Below are 19,203 nucleotides of genomic sequence, written 5' to 3' on the forward strand. Positions count from 1 at the left end.
ACGCGGCCCGGCCTGGCCGCCGGTCCCGCCGCCGCAGCGCTGAGGGGAGGGTGGGGGGGCAAGGGGTAGGCCCGGCCGGCGCCGCCATCTTGCCGGGCGCCCTCACCAGATCTGGAACTTGAGCAGCGGCCCGGTGGCGTAGGCCATGCGCAGCTTCTTGGCCGGCAGGCCGCCCTGCTCCGCCGAGCCGCCGCCCGGGCCGGCCGCCAGCGCCAGCAGCAGCAGCAGCCCCGCCGCCCGCATGTCGCCTCCGCCGCCCCCGCCTGCAGCCGCCGCGGAAGCGCGCGAGCCGCCGCACCAAGGTCACGCGAGCGCCGTCGCGCTCCGCGCAGGCGCCGGCGGCCACGTGACGCTGGCCAGGCCCCGCCCCCGGCGCGCAGGCGCAGATCCCCGCGAGGCGGCGGCCGGCGGAGCTGGGAGGCGGGAGCCGCCGCGCCTTTTGTTCGTGACCGTGACAAAGGGCGAGCCGAGTACCGGGGGTGCCCCACGTTCCCCACGCAGGGAGAGGGACGGGGAAAATGAGAACCGGCAGAGGAAAACACAAATCACGGGGTGAAAAACTTGCAGCAGCTGCAGTAGGGGAAGCTTCGTTCATCCTTAGCAGTCAATTGTTTTTGATCATGGTGGCACGGCCTCGTTATTTTAAAGACTCTGCCCTTTTAACAGAAAGACAGAAGTACTTTTTATTATTAAATGCTCTTTATTTTTATCTACATCCCATTATTGCATAAAGATCACATCTTTTTAAATATAATAAAGCTATCAAATGGGTAAACCTCATCACCCTCCTGCCTTCACACCCAAACAAGGAAAAGATAAACCAACAGGCAGCTTCTGCTTTTTAGGCAATATGCTTTAAGAACACAAGCACAGTTCTGGTTTGAACAGCAGCAGAACTGGCGGATGTGGTATTTGTTACTTGTTTACACTTTCACATGTGCATAAACCTTTAGGAAAGCTTTTTAAAAGGCAAGTGTGCAGCAAATCTGTGGACTTTTGCATCCTCAAGTCATTTGCAGAAACATTTTATTGTGTTCAAGTTCATACAAATTATATTTTGCATGAACTTCGTGTTAATGCCACGTTAGATTTCCATGAAGTTTTAAAGACCCAGTTCTAGGTCTTCCAGTTCCTGAAGGAGAGCGGTTTCTTTCTGAATCTTCTCCAGCTAGAACAAAAAAGCACAAGATGTCACAGATGTAGCTTATTATAAAATGAAACTTGAATAAACTGCGTAAATTTAACAGTACCTGATTCTTCTCTAGCTGTTTGCCAGCAGCTGCTTGTTCTTTCAGCTGCTCAATTGCCTTTAGTTTCTGTAAAAAACAAAACAAAAAAACCCACACTAACACAAAAATATTGGTGAACCAAGCCTTAGAAGTTCCTGCGCTTGTAATTGCCTGATTACCAGGATGCAGGTCTCAATATGGAAGGCACATTTCATTTAAGCACCTCCAGATGCCCAATAAAACACATTTCTTTCAAGAACAAAACCTAGAGAACGGAAGCACTTCTTAGTCTCTGAAACATAAACACCATGCATTATCTCATTGAAGGGCTAGATCCAAATTCAGAAGTCACTCCTCCACTATCACCATCCCTCTTCACCACACATTTTCCTCAGAAAGCCTGGAATATTAATCAAAACAGAGGTCCACAAAAGCAGGAGGCAGCCAAGAGAAAAAAGCCCTGATGGATTATGCAGAAAGGAGAAAGATTCTCTAGCCTGAACCAAACAACTTCCATTCTGAAATTATTTAATCCAAGAATTTCCAAGATTGGCTAAGCTTCGCACTCATACCGTTTATAAGTTAGGGGGAAAAAAACAAAACCACATAGCATGGTTCCCTTCTCGGATCCAAGATCCAATAAAAAAGCAGCTCACACAGCTGCTTTCTAAGCATAAGCACCTTTAAGCTGTACCCCTGCCCTTCAGCTGTGCAGACTGGGTGCACATGCAACAGTATTCGTAACAGGAGACTGGAACACTCTTCCGTGCACCTGTCAGTGGCTTCTGTGCTGTCTAGATGCTGCTCTGGTAAGATCTTTAGAAGTGCTGGCAAGTGATGACCTCTACTGTTTTACAAGATGGAAAAGCAAAGGAAGTTGGTTTACAAATTCAGGAAATTACCATCTATGAAAATGCCACCCTGCTGAGCTCAAGTCACCTTACAATCAGAGTAGATCTTACAGACCACCTCTTAAAGAAATCTGCTGTTCATTAGAAAAAAATCCCCTCACCTTTTTTAAATTCTTTATCTTCTTGTCAACTTCAGGATCTCCTGATGTTATGGCAGGCACAGCACTCCGTGGTGCATTCTGTGATGCTGAGGACTGTGTAGATTCCTGGTTCACATCAGCTTTGGCCTCCTGTAAATAAATAAAATAAACACATTATCTACAAAATATGTTCGATTACAAAGGGACTGCAAAATGTCTTTAATAATTTCAAGGGATCCATTTAATATTTATTCTTTCACTAGTTTGCTGGTGTTCTCCAAAATTCGTAAGGGACTTGCTTTGATGTATTGCATTACCTATATATATGCTTTCCACAAAAAAAGAGTTATCTGTAACAACTCACATGCTGTTTCTTGTTTAATTCTTATTTCCTCAAGACACCAACCACACATAGCATAGGGAAACATCAGTAAGGATGATGCAAAAAACACATACACAAATATTTTATAAAGTAGACTGGTGGGTCTTTGTCTCTGAAGTAAGAGAGAGGACTCAAAACCAGTGTAAGAAATGAAAAAAATTTATTTAAAGAAAGTATTGCTTCAGAAGTTAGTAGAAATCGGAAGGCTAATAACAAAAGCTAATTTTTATCTCCCCAGCCAAAGAATAACAAGCAAAGAGGTGACCCAGAACAGGCTGTCTTTGGTCTGCCCTGATAACACGCCTCAGCCCTGCCCTGCTGGGGGGGGACACATCAAAGCAGCGAGTCCGTTCTCACCTCTCACCTAAGACTGGAACAAACTGTGCAGATTGTCTGAAGGTGAAAGGGCAGAATTACTTAATCTTAACATTGATTTCAGGTAACATTGACAGCAACTAACCAAAGTTGTTATTTTTAAGTCATCCTTTTGTACCTGCTTTAGTCTGATTAAAAAGTCTACCACCCTCCCCACAACTTAGCACGTGCAAAATGCGTGGAGGACTCTCAGTGCAACTAACAGTCATTGCTCTGAGACTGATCAGTGCTCTTTGTGAAAACTAATTAACATTATCCTTGAAAGAACTACTTTTGCAGTACCTGTTTAGCAGCTTTCTTTGCTTCATGTTTCCTTTGATTTTTGAGAGCTGTTTTAGAGGGTGGCTTATCACTGCTTCCCGACTGTGGTTTCATATTCTGAGGTGGCTCGTCCTCATGCTGCAGGATATGCAAAATTAACAGTTAGGAAACCTGTATTCCACGTCTGCAAGCATGTTGGCACAAAAAAACCTAACAGTGAACCCCCAAACCTACTTAAGACAACACCATATGCAAAGATGAACCATAAAGGAAGAGGAAGGAAAAACAAAAAGAAAGAAAGAAAAAAGTACGTGCCCTTTCTCTTTTGAGTAGCAGAAGACAGTGTAAACAGGGTTTCAAACTCATCTATTCTCAAGTTTGGACAGGACTATCCCGTATGTCCTAAAGATTTCATGGATTTCTGATAAAATAACAAAATAATAAAATCATCATGTTTTCTATCTCAGGGGGGAAATAAAATCAAAGAGGAATAAAACAGCACAAAATGACTGAAGCTTGGCATTTTGCTTTTGTTGACAACTTTTAAACTCAAACTCCCGGTGACAAGAAAGGAAAAATGGGTTGCTGGGAGGGGAGATAGGGTGGGGTTTCTTGGGGGGGTGGGAGGTGAAAACGGGGGTTGCTTAGACTTTTGGTTTTTTTAAGGTAACTCTTAATTCAGGAGCTGGATTTTTTTTAACGCATATGACAAGATTTCTTGCCCATATAAGTAAACAGAATTATTTCATTTAATTTAATGCATCTTTTCTCTACTATCTCTGCTTGTTGATCATTTGTGAAATCAGACATTAGTATGATTAATAGATTCCTCACAAGCCAAGCAGCAGTCTTCCCTTCAAAAGCACAAGGCTCAAAATCAAAGCTCTCTAAGACGTAAACATCAAGGGTGCAATTGTTAAATATAATTAGTTGCTACTCAGCCTACTTTGAAAACTGGCAGAAAAGAAACTAATTAGACAAGTAGGTCACTATACTGAAACCTGTTTAAACTGCAGCTGACTTGCTAACAATTGAATCTCTCTCTAGCAAGTAAACTTACCAAAAAAAAAAGGCAAAAAAAAAAAAGCTGTTGGGAGCAGAGTCAACCACCTTTCTAACTGGGTTTAGACCGGTAAGTCAGGTCACCCAAATCAGAGGCTTCTATCTTAACTAGAGTACCCAATTTCACTATAAACCCAATTTGCAGTTCATTGTTCCAGTGCATGTTGTAGAGAGTGTTTTTAAAGTTTGCAAATGACTTTGTAAAAGGAGAGTATTTGGACCAAAGAAATTTCAGTTTTCTAGCATACATTCTTGCAAACAGTAAGCAAAGTGTCAAAGAGGATTATCAAGAAAACCTCTCAAAACCCCCCCAATGCTACTCTCAGTCTGATTACTCTCTCATTACATATACACACATATTTCAGGCCAAGTTTCAAAGATGGGCAAAGTAACGAAACAGAACAATTTAGTTCTTATATGAAACTGGCTACTTACAAGCTTGGAACTTGTTACAGGTTTGTTTCTCAGGGCTGGAGGTCTGTAGGCTTGAGCAGGCTTTGGCTCAGCGCTGGGCAATTCACTCGGAACTGCCTGGTATTTTACTGCTTTCGCTGGGAACACTCCATCCAAGAAGGGCTGCCAGGAAACTTGCCACATTTCTTCGTTTGATGGAACTTCATAGTTGTGTAATAGAGAGCCAGTGTAGTGCCATATCTTGTAACCATTACTGACTCGTAGCCTGGGAGCACAAGTAGCTGTTACAAGATGTTCCCCATCAGGACACCAAGCAAAGTATGTGGAATCCGAGGCTACCGGTTTGGAAATGAGTTTGTAGTTTTTAACGTCCCACACTTCCATCTGTCCCCTGAGGTTTCCAAATCCTGCTAGCACTAGGATGTGTCCATGGGGGCTGTAGTAGGCAGCATTGCGAGGTCCGGTTCCAAAATCAAACACAGGGTCACATTTCAGATTAAAAACTGTTGCTTTGGCAGGCATAAAACCATACACAGCACAGAACTCGACAGAATTGGGGTTCCAAACAACATCATAAATAGGACCATTTTTTGCTAAAGGAAAAGGAAAATACGCAGCTGTTGTTAGGAGATTTTATCTTTTTAGTGCAAGCAAAAGTAAAATCAATAGTGATTCTTAACTTCATGCTTTGCTAAAATGCTGTGATCTAATTAGTGACAGTGAAAATGAATTCTGCTAACAATAGACGTAGAAACAACGTTTTATCTTCTGATAATTTTAGTTAAGGTTTGCAACAATAACTGCAGCCATTCTAAATTACCTCTATAGGGTCAGCATCAGCACTTTAACAGTAAGCATATTTTTTTCATGTAAAAAAATTCCTTTAATTTTTTTCCTCGTTATTCAAGTATGATCTCTCAGGACCTTCTCAAACTGTCCCACTGGAAACCTGCAAAAACAGGAGTTTTATACCAGCTGGATACTAGTTTTTTTAATTTAAGAAATATTGCATAGCTCAGCAAAATATTGATCTAAGTTAACTTTGGACCGTGCTCATGCACGGTATTTTATAAGACAGATTTTAAAGCAAGAGCACACACAAAAAGTGGTTTTACACATAATGATTAAAATTTGATGGTTTTGGAAGCTTTCTGGGTGTTAGAACACTAGGTGATATTGAAGAACGATGAATTAGTGATGGAAACTCATGTAAAATATACAGGGGTAAGTAAAAACCATAGCTCATTATAACTTTTCATAATCTGGATATTTTTAAATGCCAACCGCATTACTGACAATTCTTAAATCCAGGTGTTGACCCAAAATAAAAAACTATTTAAATTGTTCATTCCTGTGAATGCAATCACACTGTCTGTGTGCTTTCCCCTTTAAAACTTTTTAGATGACATTAACCAAATGCAACTGCAGAGACAGCGGTCTGAAAGAAAATTACGTTCCTGCACATTTCATGACAGTAGGCAGCTGGAGAGATGAGGGCAGCTTTACATAGGCTTCAACAGCTAAGGCAAAGGCTTGCATGAGCACGTATTAGTCAAAAATGAAAAATCCTCTACAAATGCTAGTGTGAAAAAAGCTTCAAATTTGGACCTCAAAAGTAACCAGAAGATACAAATCCACAGGAAATGAGGCATCACTCACTCCAAGTGCCCACCACTTGCTTTTGATGGAAAAAAAGAGTTTTACAAGACAGACTTCAGTTTGGTTTTTTTCCTTGAAAAGGAATAGCTAAATTAAATTAAAATTAATTATAAGCTTCCTGTTTAATAAAGATGCATTTCAAAGGGCAAAAGAGGTTTTAATAAGCATGTAATTAAACAACTAGTGTTCTCAATCCAGGGAAGTGCTCCCAGAGATTGTAGATACCGAGTTATAATCCTGATTATTTTTCCCCAGTGAAGTTAGCAACAAAGGGAAATGGGGCACAGTACCTGCTATCACAAGTTTTGCTACAGAAGCTAAACTGCAGATGTTCCCCCAATGAGTACTAGTACTGAAGAGAATATATTCAGTCTCTCTACAGTCACTTAAGCATAGATAGTCTACATCACTCCATCTCCAATGTTTTGCAATATTCACAACAAACTAGCCTCGCTACAATCCCAAACAAGACAGGTGTTTACCATAAACAGCAACAACTCAATATAGTGAAAAAATACCACCACAGGGGAAATTAATGAATGGAATTCCAGTTCAAACAAGACACTGAAATTAAGAGCATCAACTTGCCTCTCCCCTTTACTATACAAAATATAGGAATTCCATTTTCCAATATACTTAAAAAAAAAGTGCTTTCACTCTGCCCCTGTTCCTGGAGTAACAGCATCAATTGCATGTCTAAAAGTGCACGCACGATTATTCCGTTTGGTAACATACTTTCCTGCCCATTTTGGTTTCTCAGACATTAAGCTGGCTCCATTGTCCAGGTTTTTCCTTAGTAAACATGCACAATTCCCTTCCTGTGCACATGAACATCCTCCCAAGCAGATTATTCGTATATTTTAACTGAAAGTGTGTGCCACTGACATTAAGACGACAAGTATACCAAAGACAAGAAGATAATTCAGCTATTAAAAAAGAAACCAATCCACCTCAGTCCAGATTTAAAAAAAAATTCTGGTGAAGGATTTTTTGTTAAGAGTTTTTTTTTTAAGATTACTTCATTACACTAACAAAAAAACCCCTCATACATTAAACAATTCCCACTATTGAGAGCTATAAATCAATGAAAAAATGCCCAAGAGCTACTTACGCAATTGTACGACCACACTTTCTCCATTTGTTGCAATGTAGTGCAGAGTTTGCTCTCCATAGTACGAAGCACCTGTTTTATCAACTTCTGTACTAGCTATTACTAGCACAGCAGTAGCTAATAGAATAGACATACAGTTATTTCAATACACTTATTGCAAATTGTATATACTATTTCACAAACTACCATGAACAACGAGAAATTAGTTTGATTATGAATTCTAGTTAGTTGCTTGCGTAACAGTGCTGGTATCATTCTCTTCTGAATTGAATTTTTCCATTTATAGTTATATGGAACTGATATCTTCCTTTCTCAAATGAAAAGAGTAAGCCAAGTCTATGCATTCATCGTTGAATTATGAGAAGGTGAACATACTTTTGCAGCCATAAAAAAGAGATTCATCTGACTAAGGCAGGAACCAAGCATCCTGATCAGTCCTTGAATAAAATGTTTCATCAACAGCTTTTGTATGTACATCTGTTTTATCCAAAACTGTGTACCCACATGTGGTTTCTACATGTATGTAATACCTTCCCTGTATTCCAATCAATGTGGGTTGAAGTAAAACAGTTTTTACAAAATTATTCTGAAACAGCTCATTGCTAACAAACAGCAAAGCACACAGCAGACTGTGCAAGTCATCCCAATTGTGATATGTCTGTGTATGTACAATTTTACAGATTAATAACAGTTTATGCTCTGGTATAATTTTATGTCCAAATACATTATCATCACAGAATGCAAAATTCAGTTTGAATTTGCTAATCAACTGCAAAATTTACCAACATGTAGAATATTCTCAATTACAATATACAAAATCATGGAAGTCAACACAGGAAAGTTATGAGCATTTCAGGGCATTCAGAATTGTAACCTGAACATCGCATTGGCATTAATGAATATTTTCAGTATTTATCTGCACATGCAAATTAAATGCAAAACCCACACAGTAAATAAAGTAATTAAATCCAAAATGAGTGGAATATAAAAATTTAAATATACAGCTGTTATACCTTTTTTGTTCCATAGCATTGTCACCTTGTCAGCTTTGAAGAAACTTTTATTGGCTAGTGCAGACTGAGGGCCACCAAAGTTGGGATACTGATAGAGTCTAACGAATGATGGTGCACCTTTACTGCCCGGAACATACACAGCAACCTAAAACAAAGCCACAAGACTTTATTGCAGATGATATTCTTGGTAGCACAGGGTCTATTCACTACTAGTACATTACCAGAAAACCAAGAAAAAAATTGGAAACAACATCAGAAGTACCTTGGTTGGCTGTGCTCCTGGAGATAACACAAAATCATTAACCTTTTGCAAATGCAGTTTATTTGCAATAGTATCTGGAAAAAAAAAAAAACACAAAATCATGCATGTGATGACGTTAATGACAAAACATGTTAGCCTGGATTACTTAACCATACCTTTTTATGGGTCTGTATCATGGATAATAAAGAACAGTATATATAATGATAAAGGATTTCTTCTAGTAGGCAGATAACCATTACCTTCCCATTTCATCACACATTTTTATTTATAAAACCAGCTTGAACTGAGCCTAGGTCTGAAATCCAGTATTTAGTATTTGGAAGTTCAAACAGCAAGGAAGCTGTTCTGAACCCCACGTGAACACAGCTCATGTTTTAAGCAAGGCACAGCGTTCTTCATCTTATCTGTGCTGACTTCAGAGGAAGCAGCATCAGTCATGTCCAGATAACACGCACCATTACACAGAGCCAGGGATTCCCCCCTCACAACTTTACTGGATGATTCTTCCTGACAGGAGGCATTCATAAAGGCCTGTTCTGTGCTGAACATTGCTCCTTTACACAAACAACTTATGGGAAATGCATCTTTAAAAAATAAACAAACAGCAGCAACCCACAACCTTATTCCAGCAAGGAAGTCTGTGCTGAGCAGCAGACCTTGTGCTGCAACACACATTCCATGCTTCCCTAGTATAGCTTCATTAACATCAGTAGGGTTAATTCTCAGGAAACTGCATCTCTCATAGGCTGTATTTTTAGCTTCCAGAATAATTATTGTAGCAGCTTTAAAAAAACAAACAAACAAAACCCAAAAAACTACCAAAAAAAGCCCCCACCAAAACACCAAACCAAAAACCACCAAAACCCAAAAACACACCACTGTTCTCTCCCCAGCAGTTTTCTTTTATTCCTTTAAATTTTTGTTCTAATTCATTTTTATCTTTCTGCTTTTTTCTTCCTCTTTCCCTTTTTGACCTCTATTGACTCCAAATATTCTACCACTAGTAGTAAAACTCCTTGAGAAAAATGTTCTAGCTTCACAACTTCATTTTTGCCATCAATATAAATTTTCTAATGAGCCGTTTTTTAATAGTTCATTGACAGAACACACACAACCCAAAGAACTAATCATAGATCATGTTCTCTATTGACAATTTCCTGGATCTCATTAAATGAGAAACAATACAAAAATCAGGCCTTTTTAATTGAAAATTAGATGCATTTCATATTAGATAAGTCACTGAAAAGATAAACAAGAAAGTGAAAACGCACTTCATTAAAACATAACAATTCTGAATTCCAAATTCAAATAGAATGTAGGGAATACTTCAAATAAAAAGGAAGCAAAAGAAGAAATGAGGAAAAAAATTGAAAGCGGAAAAAAAAACCCACCCAAAAGAAGATGCCTACATAGAATGCAATGAAACTATCTTATAGAAATACTTGCTTACTAAAGTTGTTGTTTTCAAAGAAGTGCACTTCATTGTTTACATTCCTGGCACAAATGCTTTCATCATCTGCCCAGCAAGGACACCTACATATAAAGAAAAAAATTAGAAACATTGAATGATGCTCATCTTTAGCAGTCTAGGATTTTTTTTTCCTCCATTTTTAAATCCAAGCAAGTTCAAACGTGATACATGTTTCAAATGGACACATGACATCTGCATAGTAAAAAATACACAGCTAGACTTAGTTATTGTCTCTCCAGCTTTCTCTGTGGTGCAAAATGATAGTGAATTTATACTAAGAAACGAACAATTATAACTACATACAAAGATACTTACAAGCACAGATACTTGCTTTCAGCTAGTAGTAGGTGAATATTTTGAAAGCCAACACCACACTAAAAGCTCTATTTACCTGGACCAGATTTTGGAAATGACACTTCTTTGCAAACAATTAGGACCTGGAAAAGTTATTTACCAGTTCTGCATCTTTTTCTGGATGAAAGATTTTAAACATTTTCCAGTTTTCACATCATGAAGTTGTAGGTTGGGCACCCCCGCCGTGCCATCTTTAGCAGCTGCAACAAAAAGATGGATTACAGTAGTGGTATCTGGGGATTAAATCTGTTTACCATGATGACATTCCATCTCATGGTTCTACAGGCAACCAAATATGCATGAACTTCTAACAAGAAGCATCTCACCCCCTGAGGGACTAAACCCTAGACTGCTAAGTGCTTTACCTATTAACATAAGTCTTTCAGTCTACAGAAAGAACCAACGTTTGGAAGTGTAGGGTTTCTACGCCCATGACAAGACAAGGGCCACCAACACTAGGACAGATTTTTTAATGCATGTTTTTTTCATCAAAATCAAAAGCTGTCCTCTTGGCAAACAATGAAGGTATGTTCTCCATTCCTACATTTTGTTCTCACAAGAATGCAACGCATTTTGTCGATCACGCTGCAGTCACAGCTCTATCTGCAAGCCATACAAAATGGTCCTGCTGGTTTTAAACTCTCCGTACCCTTCTACTCACTCTGGATACTAAGCCTGCCTATTTCTACCAATGATTCAAAACAGACCTCCTAACAGTTCTCTAGCAGTCCACAGTTGGCATCAATTCTGTCACTCGTGCTGCCTTGTCTTATCCTACAACCTGTCCCACACCACTTCCCACACGCTCGGCTTATGGCCAGCTTTTTCTGTCTAAGGAAGCATTTACACCATCTACTTTAGACACGCAACTTAGATGAGACTGAGGCTATCTAAATCAGGAACATAAACTCCATAGAAAGGCAGAGGAGAGAATTAAGCCCTCTGGACAATAGAAAACACTCAAGGCAGCTATCCCCAGTGGAGGACATGACTACTCCGAGATAGCTTACAATTTTCCTTGTCTGTACACAAATATGAACTGCTTGAACAGCACATTATTCAAACACACTCTCTGCACTAAGATTAGTTAGCAATTTTTAGAAACATGCGATTTACTCGATAGAGTAATTGTTAGTACGTGCAGTCTGATTTAGTGTTTGTAAGAACGGTCGATACCAGATGCTTTCAGAAGATGGCATCCCTCCCTCCTCCGCAATATACTTGATTATCCATATAATTTTCTGTACACTTTCTATACTGCTTATTTAGCCAATAATATGCTACAGTGACAAATCAGGTAACGGAAGGCCTGCAAACCAAATTAAAATATGCGGTTACCCCGTGTACTTTTAAAGCTGGTAAAATACTCACTTGTATAGGCCTGCCATGTTGCCAGAACATTATTCTTTGGCGAGAATTCAAGGCAAACTGCCTTTGGAAGATCAAAGGAACGCAGTAACTCAGCACTGGCGACATTAACAATATTTACTCTGGAACCAAAAGATGCTATTTCAATAACACATGCTGGGAATAATTAATTAATAGCCAAGGTAACTTGTCGTGTATTTGACTCTTTTAGATCTCTTCCAAATTTGGCCAATGTTACAAAATTAGAAGAGCTTTTTTTCCCCCCTCCTGCTTTTACTAGATTTTTGCAAGAACACATTTTAAAACCAGATACCCAAGCATAACAGAAACTAAGTGAAAGCACTGGTCAAAACACATCACCTATTTTTGTCTGCAACATTTAAACTCTGAACCAGAGACAAGATATACTCTATCCATAGAGAGTCCATCCACACCTCCACAGTGCTAAAGTTGAGCAACAGCCAACAAAAAGATTCTAACTGAATTAAAACACACATTTATCCCACGTATTTTTAAAGTTCTTCTATCTAGAAGGATACAACATTTAAGACTTGAGCTTTTTGAGGTTGGGGGATGCAGGGAGACATGGACAATAAAAAGCAAAGGTCAGACGGCTGAACAAACAAGGTCAAGTGGCACCTCTGAACACTGTCGATTAAAGATCTGCCACATATGGAATCCAAAGAAACAAAAAAGATCACACCAGGAGGCGCCCAAGCCACTGTTGTTCTCAGAAGCTGCATTAGGAGCCTGTTCCTCACCATCTCACTAACTGTTCCCCCTCAAAAACGAAGGAAGATGGACAGCCCCCAAAACAAAGAGGCGTGGCAGGACTGGAAAGATTTGCCATTCGGAATATTCTCATTTAAAGTATGGGTACTTTAACAACAACCACCGGTTGTTTGAAAAGCATATTTCCCCACAAATATTTTCTGGAAATTGACCTTTCCAATTGACAAAAATAATTTTTTTAATGAAAAATGAAGAGCCCAGATATTTTGGAGAACCAGAAACAACGGTGAAAGTAATGAATCCTACATCTAAGTTACCTACTTTAAAAGAAATGGTTAAATGGTATTACTAAATACTTTTGCAGATTTTTTTAACTTGTTAGTAAGAATACCGACATTTCAGAAAAAGCCTTATCACCTCTTTACAGTGGCAACCCCATGATGCACTCTTATGTAAAGGACAATCTCTTGTAAACTCTAATGCACCTAGTCTATAAAAAAAAGAAACTTTGTGACGTCTGTACGTAAGGTGCATAGAATCTTCATTTTCTGTGAACTTTAATAGATTAATCCCCGAAAACCAGGTACTATTGTACTGAGAAGTACCCAAATAAAGCATATCCAGATTCCACAGGCATGGGTGCATTGTAAATATAAGAAAAAAAGTAAATATTTTATCTGATATTCAGGAAACAAAGCCACTACTGCGACTAACGCAAAAATAAACTGCGTTTAAAGCTGCAAACACTTTCATTAACAGCAATAGCCTTTACACAGACGAGAGTAAATGGGGTATAATTGATTCGGTATTTAATACAAACTAAATGATTAGTATCATAAAATGCACCAACTTTTCTCCATTGCACCAGGCAAAGAGGGAACCGTCCTTGCTAAAAGCAACAGCTTTGCAATTTTTTCCAGAGTCCCTAAAGGAGTAAGAAATGCACATCAGTATTCAAACATACTGCATAAGTTAAGGTATTTTTAACAAAAAGAAAAAGCAACACACCAATTTGCCTGCTGCATTCTCAAATAGCACTTTGTAAGAGTACAATCTACTCTGCGATTGTTCAGTGATTATTACCTGGGCAATAAGAAGTCAGGCAAGCATAAAGCCTTCAAAACCATCAATTTTCTGAACTATTGACAGTGAGAAAAAATTCACTTATATTTATACATTTTTCAATTCTAGAGTCTACCTTTACTTTTTAGAAAATTATTTCTTTTGTGCAGAAGATCAAAAATAGTGATAATAACAGTACCTTTGAAACGCTGTGCTCTCTGTGAAACTAGGTGGCCCATTCACCATATAAAGTCCTTCAGATCCTCTCACTGGAAGAGCAAACAAATAACTATTCATTTCAAATTCAGAAAATCGTCCAAAGCAAAAGCTTTTTCTAATTTATGAACCTTGAGACCTGCACACACTTTTCCCCTGCTTGCATTTTAGAGTAAACGAGAGAGAGGGTTGTGAAGGAAATTCAGAACATAACAGGTGCCGAGACCTGGCTTCACCCAAGGCAGCCACAGGATTAAAACGCAGGACGGAGGCAGCGAAGGGGCGGCGCTGAGCTATCGGCCCCAGCAGCGTAAGCGCTGACACACAACGCACAGGCAACTGAGGTGCCAGCCTGCTGTACACCTCTGCAGACGAAACAGCAACCAGGCAGCGCTTCTCCGGAGCTGAGGACTGAAGTGGGACAACTGCCGCCGGTCCCAGCCTTCCTGCGCCCGCAGCCGCGCGATCCGCTCCCCGCTTCGCCCGGCACGGCCCTTCCAGAGCAGCCTTCCCAGCGGGGTCGGTTTACGAACCGGTTTGTGCCTCTGCCACAGGAGCACTGGTGCCAGTGCAAAGAAGGGAGCAGACACACTGCCAAGGGCCGCGAGGCAGGCGGGACAGACCCAAACCAGATGCATGGCAGAGGCCGAGGCAGGGGCACCCCGCAGCCCCCGCCCCTCCCCTGCTCCGGCAGGGCTGGCGATACCAGGCTGCGGGGCCGTGCCCGGCCGGGAAGTGAATATCCCCGAGGATGGAGATCCACAGCCTCTCCGGGCAGCCTGTGCCTGTGTTCAGTCACACAGGAAAATAGTTTTTCTTATGTTTAAGTGCAATTTCCTGGATTTGAGCCCATTGCCTGTCGTCCCCTCACTGGATACCACAAAACAAGAGTCTGGCTTCATTTCGCAGGATGACCTCAAACTACAGCAGAGCTGCACCTGCATAAGGAAGGAAAGCGGGACAGTATCTCGTCCTAAAATGGCTGATGGTCCTCAGCTTTCAACCCTGTTGCAGGAGGCACTTTCATGAAGCCTAACTTGCAGAAGCTGAAAATTCCCCATCGCTGCAACAGCTGCACAGGAGTCCTGCAAAATGGAGCTGAAAAGGGCTGCCGAGATAATCCCCAAAGCGAGGATCAGCTGCCTAAACACACGAAGAGCGTTTACCAGAGAAAGATTATGTCAGACTGACTTTTTTGCTGACATGAGACAGGATTTGACCTATTGTTAGTTTCAACATTGAAGTTCAACTTGGAAAACAGAAGGCATGAAAGAAATATCAACATAAAATGTGTTTCAAATTTCATTTTTTTCAGAGACATTGCCATGCTTATGGCACTAGAAAACAAACAAGAAATAAAGACAGATTCATGCAAAATCAGGCAGTTGGAATTGTTACATAGAGAATAAAACAAGTTTTTTTTCAGGTAGTTCTATTACAAGCATATTAGAATTCAAAGTTAAACCACAAAATGGGCAATTGTTACGTAGGCATTAGCTGTGTTTTATGCATTTTCTTGGCACACCACAGATGCCTACCGAGGTGACAATTTTTTGCTGACAAAACGACTCAAGAAAGCAAGATCTGACTAGCTCAAGCTGCAGGTTCTGCTGCTGTATTATTTCACGGAAACGCTAGGGCCAGCAGCGCGCGGGAGGCCTGACAGCAGAATGGCAGCACTCCCGCTCGGCCGGGTCGGTCCGCCCGTGAACCACGCGATGGAATCCACGCGCAGATCCAGCGACACAACGCCTGGACGACAGTAATGTCTGCCACCGAACATCCTTACACTGCTCTTCAGAGCTGCTCTTTTAACCACCAAGTATCCTTACCTCACCCCTCTCATAACACTTTAGAAATTAGTAAATGGAAAACATTTTAAGCAATAGTTTATTAGATTGGAGAAAATACTATTTTGATAGATTTCAAAGTCCACTTGCTCTATAGCCCTGTGCTTCATATACCGTACCCCTAACATACCTCAAGGGTACGTTTTAACATCACTAAATACGATCCACTAGCTTCACACCCCTGCCTCCAGTCTGTTCTCCAGGTCCTCCATCAGACAAGAAAATTAAGATCCAAATTCACAACAGATTACAGACAGTAGCAAGCAGTCCAAAATCCACCCTGAACAACTGTAGCCCACCAGTACACCCAAGCGAGGATAAATATGCTGACGTTTAAAGCTTAGAAACACAGGAAAGAGAAGATACATATCCCTTATGTCACAGACAACTTAAAAAGTAAAACAGAGAGAAAAAGAAGAAAGACTCTTAAAAGAAACACCACAAAACGCAATGATAAGCCCACAAAATGCAGTGAAGATGCTCAGTCAGCTGTGAGCTCCTGCCAGCTGTTAAGCAGTTTGCAGAGACCCCGCCAGGTCGGTCCCCGGGTCCTGCAAGCCCCCGGGCCGCCACCATCCGCTCTGAGCCCCAGGGAAGCACGGCAGGTGAACGGGCCTGCCCTGCTCCCACCCAGTCGCCCTGTCTCCGCTAGCACAGCATCTCCAGAGCGTCTCATCAGTTACCAGCGGACCGCACGGAGAATTAACCCAGGAAAAAGAACAAGCAAGCTTTAAAAAACGCGCTTTTACGCCCCCGAGCACCTCCCCGCGGCGGAGCAGCGGCTGCTCGGGCGAGGAAGGGACGGGGACAAGAAGCCGGCAGCCCCAGAGGAAGCCCGGCCGCGGGCCCGCCTATGCCCCGGGCCAAGGGCAAAGCGTGCCCACGAGGCAACAACGCGGCCCGGCGAGGCCCTGCCCGGCCCGGCCCCCCAGGAGCGCAGTAGGGGCCCGGCCCGGCCACACCGCAGCGGCACGTCCTGCGGAGGGAACCGGCGGATGGCACAGAGCGGCCGCGGCCGCGGCCGGGGCCGCGGCCGCGGCCCCGGCCCCGGCCCCACCGCCCAGACCCGGCCCACCTGCCAGCAGCGGCGCGGGGGGCGCCATCTTGGCGCGGCGGCCCGGCGGATTCGGCTTCCGCTTCCGGGTGAGCGGCGGCGCGGCCGCTCCAGAGACGTCCACGTCGCGCGGGGCGGGGGCGGGGGCGCCGGCACGTGACGCGGGGGCGGCCGCTTCCGCTCGCCGCGGCGCGCGCTGCCCCGGAAGCGCTGCCGCCGGGCGCGCGGGTTGGCGGTGGGAGGCGGCCCCGCCCGCGGCGGCGCGTGTTTCCGGCGGGCGGCGCCGCGCGGTGCTGACGCTGGCAGCGGGCGGCGCGCGGAGCCCGGAGCCGAGCGAGCGGAGCGGCGGCGGCGGCCCGGCCCGGCCGCGGCGCGTGCACCATGGTGGCCAAGCAGCGCATCCGCATGGCCAACGAGAAGCACAGCAAGAACATCACGCAGCGCGGGAACGTCGCCAAGACCTCGGTGCGCGGGGGGCCGGGCGGGGCGGGGGCCGGGGCGGGGGCGGCCGGCGGTCGGGGTGACGGCGGTGCTGTGCCCGCAGAGGACGGCCCCGGAGGAGAAGGCGTCTGTCGGGCCCTGGCTGCTGGCGCTGTTCATCTTCGTGGTCTGCGGATCAGGTAAGCGGGCGGAGCGGGCGCGGGCGGGCGGGCCCGGCGGCGGCGGCGGGCCCCGGCGCTGCCCCTCCCCGCCGCCCCTCCCGGCCCCGCCGAGGAGAGCCCGCTGCGGCCTGCCCGCCTCCCCTGCTCGCTGCCCGGCGAGCGCTCCCCTGCTCTGCTCTCTTGCAGCCATCTTCCAGATCATCCAGAGCATCCGGATGGGCATGTGAGGGGCCGGGCGCTGGGCCAGACCCGTCCGCGCCCCCAGCGCTGCCGTGAACTGTCCCCCCGGCCGGCGCCCCGTCAGCCCCGGTTCATCGCAGCAGCTGCCGAGGAGCGGTGCTCGGCATCGGCCGCCTCACATTCCAGGTCCCTTCACGAGTCATTCCGAGTTTTCTAGCCCATGCCACAGTGCCTTGAACAGCACCACATGTATAAAGCAATAAAATTATATTGTTGATCTACAATCGTGGACCTACTTATTCAGTGAAGTGTACGGTCATGTTCTCTGTAGATATGTCAAACTGTATGCGATGTAGATACTTAGGAATTGACATCTGTTGTAAACACCGGTCTTGAGATCTGTTTACGTCTCTGTATAGCTGGAAATGGTTTTATTTACGTCGGAAGCCAGGATTTTTATAGCAGCTGGAGTACGAAGCATGTTCATAATGAAGCAGTTGGGCCGTGCAGCGTTCTGTAGCTTACCTAAGTAAGTGACTCGTCCTCTCTGTACGCGTAGAGTAGTCTTACTGCAGCATGTGGCAGTGCGTTAGTGCTCAAACGCTTATCACAACGGAAAACTTTATCCTATACCTCTTGTCCTAATAAATATGAAATGCTTGTTCGTATAGAGTTAGTGGGTATTACTTAATTAGAAGCCAGCATGACCGAGCAGCAGCTGTTTCTGACATGAGCCGATGCTGAAGTTTCACAAACTGCTGAGCGGCTTGGGCCGGAGCTGCTGGCTTACCGAGCCTCCCCTGGCCGCGGGCCGTGACTGCGCTGTAAATACTTCTTGGAGAGCTCTCAACAAGTGGTGATAGTTCTAAATTTTACAATGTTGTATGGGAATGTTTTGTGCAGGTACAGGGACCCTGCCCCTCCTGCCCACAGTTCTGCTTTTATGTGCAGCATCTGCAGAGTGGTATGTCTTGCAGTATATATTTAATCCTACTTAAGGTAAATCCTGCTTTCAACTCGACTTCATCTAACGATGGATCCAGTACTTAACTGCTTCCCTATGGATGATCACAGTTCCTTCTTAGTGATACTGAAGAAAAAAAGAAAAGAAAAAGCCCTCTGTAGAGGCTACATCTGTAGACAACTGTAACTTGAGATCACGGTGGAAAATGCTGCTATTGATCGTATTTTATTGCTGGCGGCCCAGGCTTTGCATTGGCCTCTTGCTGTCTGTTGTGGTAAACACAGGCAGTCTGAAATCTGTCTGCTGTTGTACACAGTTGCTAAGGAAGATTTTGTTTTTCAGGTTTCTTGGCAGAAGACAAATTTAATCTGGTTACGTTAGAAGTAATAGGAAAAAAGTTTCTGTAGAGATCAATTAAATGCCTGTTAGCCGTGAAGGAGCAGATCTTTTGTATGAGTTGTCATATTTCCGTATGAAATATTGGGACTGGTGTAAACCAGCGTGGCCAAGAGTATGCCCCAGAACCTAGCCGTACAAGGTAACATGCATTCCTTGTTCTCGGGCGCTCGTATTTTGTAAGTGGTGGTGGTG

The 19,203-nt window shown here is 43.5% G+C and overlaps 3 protein-coding genes across 13 annotated transcripts in view; 1 reads left to right on the plus strand and 2 right to left on the minus strand.

Moving 5' to 3' along the window:
- Nucleotides 1-325, minus strand: part of SELENOT (selenoprotein T) — a 28,589-nt gene extending 28,264 nt beyond the window's left edge. For 3 of the 4 annotated variants that reach the window (XM_075157574.1, XM_075157570.1, XM_075157572.1), the window contains exon 1: nucleotides 107-321. In XM_075157574.1, coding sequence (XP_075013675.1) covers nucleotides 107-243 — 137 coding nt within the window. In that variant the 5' untranslated portion in view covers nucleotides 244-321. Of the gene's footprint in view, nucleotides 1-106 lie in introns of all 4 variants that reach the window. The other variant, XM_075157571.1, reaches the window with a different exon arrangement.
- Nucleotides 326-680: 355 nt separating this feature from the next.
- On the minus strand, nucleotides 681-16,994 carry EIF2A (eukaryotic translation initiation factor 2A). Of its 8 annotated transcripts, none has more exons than XR_012674737.1 (14): nucleotides 16,443-16,764; nucleotides 13,946-14,015; nucleotides 13,535-13,609; nucleotides 11,956-12,074; nucleotides 10,685-10,784; nucleotides 10,210-10,292; nucleotides 8,760-8,833; nucleotides 8,498-8,642; nucleotides 7,485-7,601; nucleotides 4,736-5,307; nucleotides 3,260-3,376; nucleotides 2,242-2,370; nucleotides 1,251-2,073; nucleotides 681-1,168 (listed from the first exon to the last, which is right to left on the minus strand). XR_012674737.1 is itself a non-coding variant. In XM_075157565.1 (14 exons), the coding sequence occupies exons 1-14, from the start codon at nucleotides 16,913-16,915 to the stop codon at nucleotides 1,103-1,105; spliced, it is 1,761 nt and encodes a 586-aa protein (XP_075013666.1). In that variant the 5' UTR covers nucleotides 16,916-16,994; the 3' UTR covers nucleotides 681-1,102. The 8 variants fall into 8 exon arrangements, 3 of the variants coding, with proteins under 3 accessions (XP_075013666.1, XP_075013665.1, XP_075013667.1); XM_075157565.1 differs by lacking the exon at nucleotides 16,443-16,764 and adding an exon at nucleotides 16,888-16,994 and having other exon boundaries at nucleotides 1,251-1,316; XM_075157564.1 differs by having other exon boundaries at nucleotides 1,251-1,316; nucleotides 16,443-16,763.
- Nucleotides 16,995-17,150: 156 nt separating this feature from the next.
- SERP1 (stress associated endoplasmic reticulum protein 1) lies at nucleotides 17,151-17,932 on the plus strand. Its single transcript, XM_075157575.1, has 3 exons — nucleotides 17,151-17,331; nucleotides 17,411-17,486; nucleotides 17,655-17,932. Exons 1-3 carry the CDS (start codon nucleotides 17,248-17,250, stop codon nucleotides 17,693-17,695), a joined length of 201 nt encoding a protein of 66 aa, XP_075013676.1. The 5' UTR covers nucleotides 17,151-17,247; the 3' UTR covers nucleotides 17,696-17,932.
- Nucleotides 17,933-19,203: the final 1,271 nt, after the last annotated feature.

This window comes from Calonectris borealis, chromosome 9, assembly GCF_964195595.1.
Source record: "Calonectris borealis chromosome 9, bCalBor7.hap1.2, whole genome shotgun sequence".
Lineage (NCBI taxonomy): Eukaryota > Metazoa > Chordata > Aves > Procellariiformes > Procellariidae > Calonectris > Calonectris borealis.